General features: G+C 40.8%; 1 protein-coding gene across 1 annotated transcript; it reads left to right on the plus strand.

Moving 5' to 3' along the window:
- Positions 1–94: 94 nt before the first annotated feature.
- On the plus strand, positions 95–1,234 carry LACBIDRAFT_335361 (uncharacterized protein; the record flags this gene model as incomplete). Its single annotated transcript, XM_001890229.1, has 7 exons — positions 95–113; positions 339–402; positions 559–585; positions 675–708; positions 770–882; positions 934–1,010; positions 1,064–1,234. Coding segments are annotated over 7 exons (504 nt in total), but the record flags the coding sequence as incomplete, so codon positions are not given.
- Between the last annotated feature and the right edge of the window lie 791 nt (positions 1,235–2,025).

Raw genomic sequence — 2,025 nt, forward strand, 5'->3', positions numbered from 1 at the left:
GAATATGCATATACCAATATACGCCACAAATGTATACTAGCGGCATCAGATGTTCCCCAAACCAGTTAGGGTTTTCAGAAACCATTGTATATAGAACTGCATGGCCAAATAAGGTAGGCATACAGCATTAGGACAGCACAGGTAAAAGCCCAGTTTTTCATGAAGTTATCACACAAGCTAACTAACGACCAGGAATGTTTTCATTTTCAAACAGGGTTCAACAACAATGGAGAGGAACAAACAATCTATGGGTTGATAATTTCTGAAACCCTCTAGTCAGTATTATATTGAGCTAAACAACGCCACAGGGATTAAAAATGTATTGGAAAATTTTCTAGCCAAGTAATCCGACACTATCGCACTATATATTGTCAGGGCTCATCAACTTCTGCAGATCTGTTGGTAAGTCTACCAAAAACTCCAACAATCTATGGGTTGGTAATTTCTGAAACCCTCTAGTCATTATTATATTGAGCTAAACAACGCCACAGGGATTCAAAATGCATCGGAAAAATTTCTAGCCAAGTAATCCGACACTATCGCACTATATATTGTCAGGGCTCATCAACTTCTGCAGATCTGTTGGTAAGTCTACCAAAAACTCCAACAATCTATGGGTTGGTAATTTCTGAAACCCTCTAGTCATTATTATATTGAGCTAAACAACGCCACAGGGATTCAAAATGCATCGGAAAAATTTCTAGCCAAGTAATCCGACGCTATCGCACCATATATTGTCAGGGCTCATCAACTTCTGCAGATCTGTCAGTAAGTCCACCAAAAACTCCAAGAGAATCGAACCCACCCCACCTTCTGTGGTTGGAACACTTTACAGGTCACTGTTCACTACAATGGATTCATTTTACAACAAGATAGAAGCACGTAAGTACCCTCTTAAAGTGGATGTGTAGAGTCACTAATTTTATATACCAGGTGATCTGCTTGAGGCCGTCATAGATGCAAGGACGACGAAGGGTGCAAAGGTTGTACAACTGGCATACTTTAATATGGTGAGCAGTGGTATAGCATTATAGATTAACAGATACTCACACCCCCATAACAGGTCAATGGAATGTCAGATTTCTGCTTGGTAGCGGAGGTGGACAAACCAAGATGTTGGAAGCTTACAAAGACCAACATTGAGGACAACAGCCAAGAAGAAGTTGTACTACGCATACAGGGTATTGTTTGCAATGCAAGTCTTCCACCTGTGAAACGACCATTTAAAATGTAAGCATTTCCTTAATTCTGATGTGTAAACAAGCTAAAGCCTTATAATACAGAGAGCCAAAGCAGCGAAGATATATGAAGCAATCATTAGCTTTGACGGGACTCGGGGGAACCAAATTTTCCACCGTGATTGAAAACATTTACGACGTACAACACATTTTACGAGTCCTCTGAGTTTACGAAGAGACTCGTTTATTACCCTGTATCTCAAGGATTTTTTCAGCGTTCTAACGCAGAATTTAGCCTTTCTCCCACGAAAATTGATGGCTTCCCACGGTCTGGGATTTTGAAGACTTTGTCCAGGGTTTGTAGTCTTCTGTTAGCGTTTTTTGTAGTCAACACTACAATGTATTACTGACCGTGTGAACTGTCTGGTGATGGCGCGGATTCTTGCTCAAAATGGTCATCACCGGTTAAAGGCACATTATATAGCCGACACAAGTCATATCGTTTTGAATGGGCATCTATATCAACATCAACAAGGACGGTGATGGTCCTCATTACCCATGACTGATTCTTCCTTCATTATATATACTAAATGCTTTTGTAATCATTTCATCTGGCACCCATGGGATATGAACTTTGACCCACCGACCAAATACGCAACAATGCGACCTGTGGGCCGATCAAGTTGACAAGGCATTTTGCGTGTTCCTATGTCAAGTGTGTTATGGGTGGTATCAGATGTGAGCATGAATGTGATATCCAAAGAACCCCAAGAAGAAGGTAAACGAATGACGGTACATTGCCAAAACCTTGCAGAAGGTTTCAGCGGTTCCTATTGTCACATATTGT

The sequence above is a fragment of the Laccaria bicolor genome, genomic scaffold, assembly GCF_000143565.1.
Source record: "Laccaria bicolor S238N-H82 LACBIscaffold_84 genomic scaffold, whole genome shotgun sequence".
Classification (NCBI taxonomy): domain Eukaryota; kingdom Fungi; phylum Basidiomycota; class Agaricomycetes; order Agaricales; family Hydnangiaceae; genus Laccaria; species Laccaria bicolor.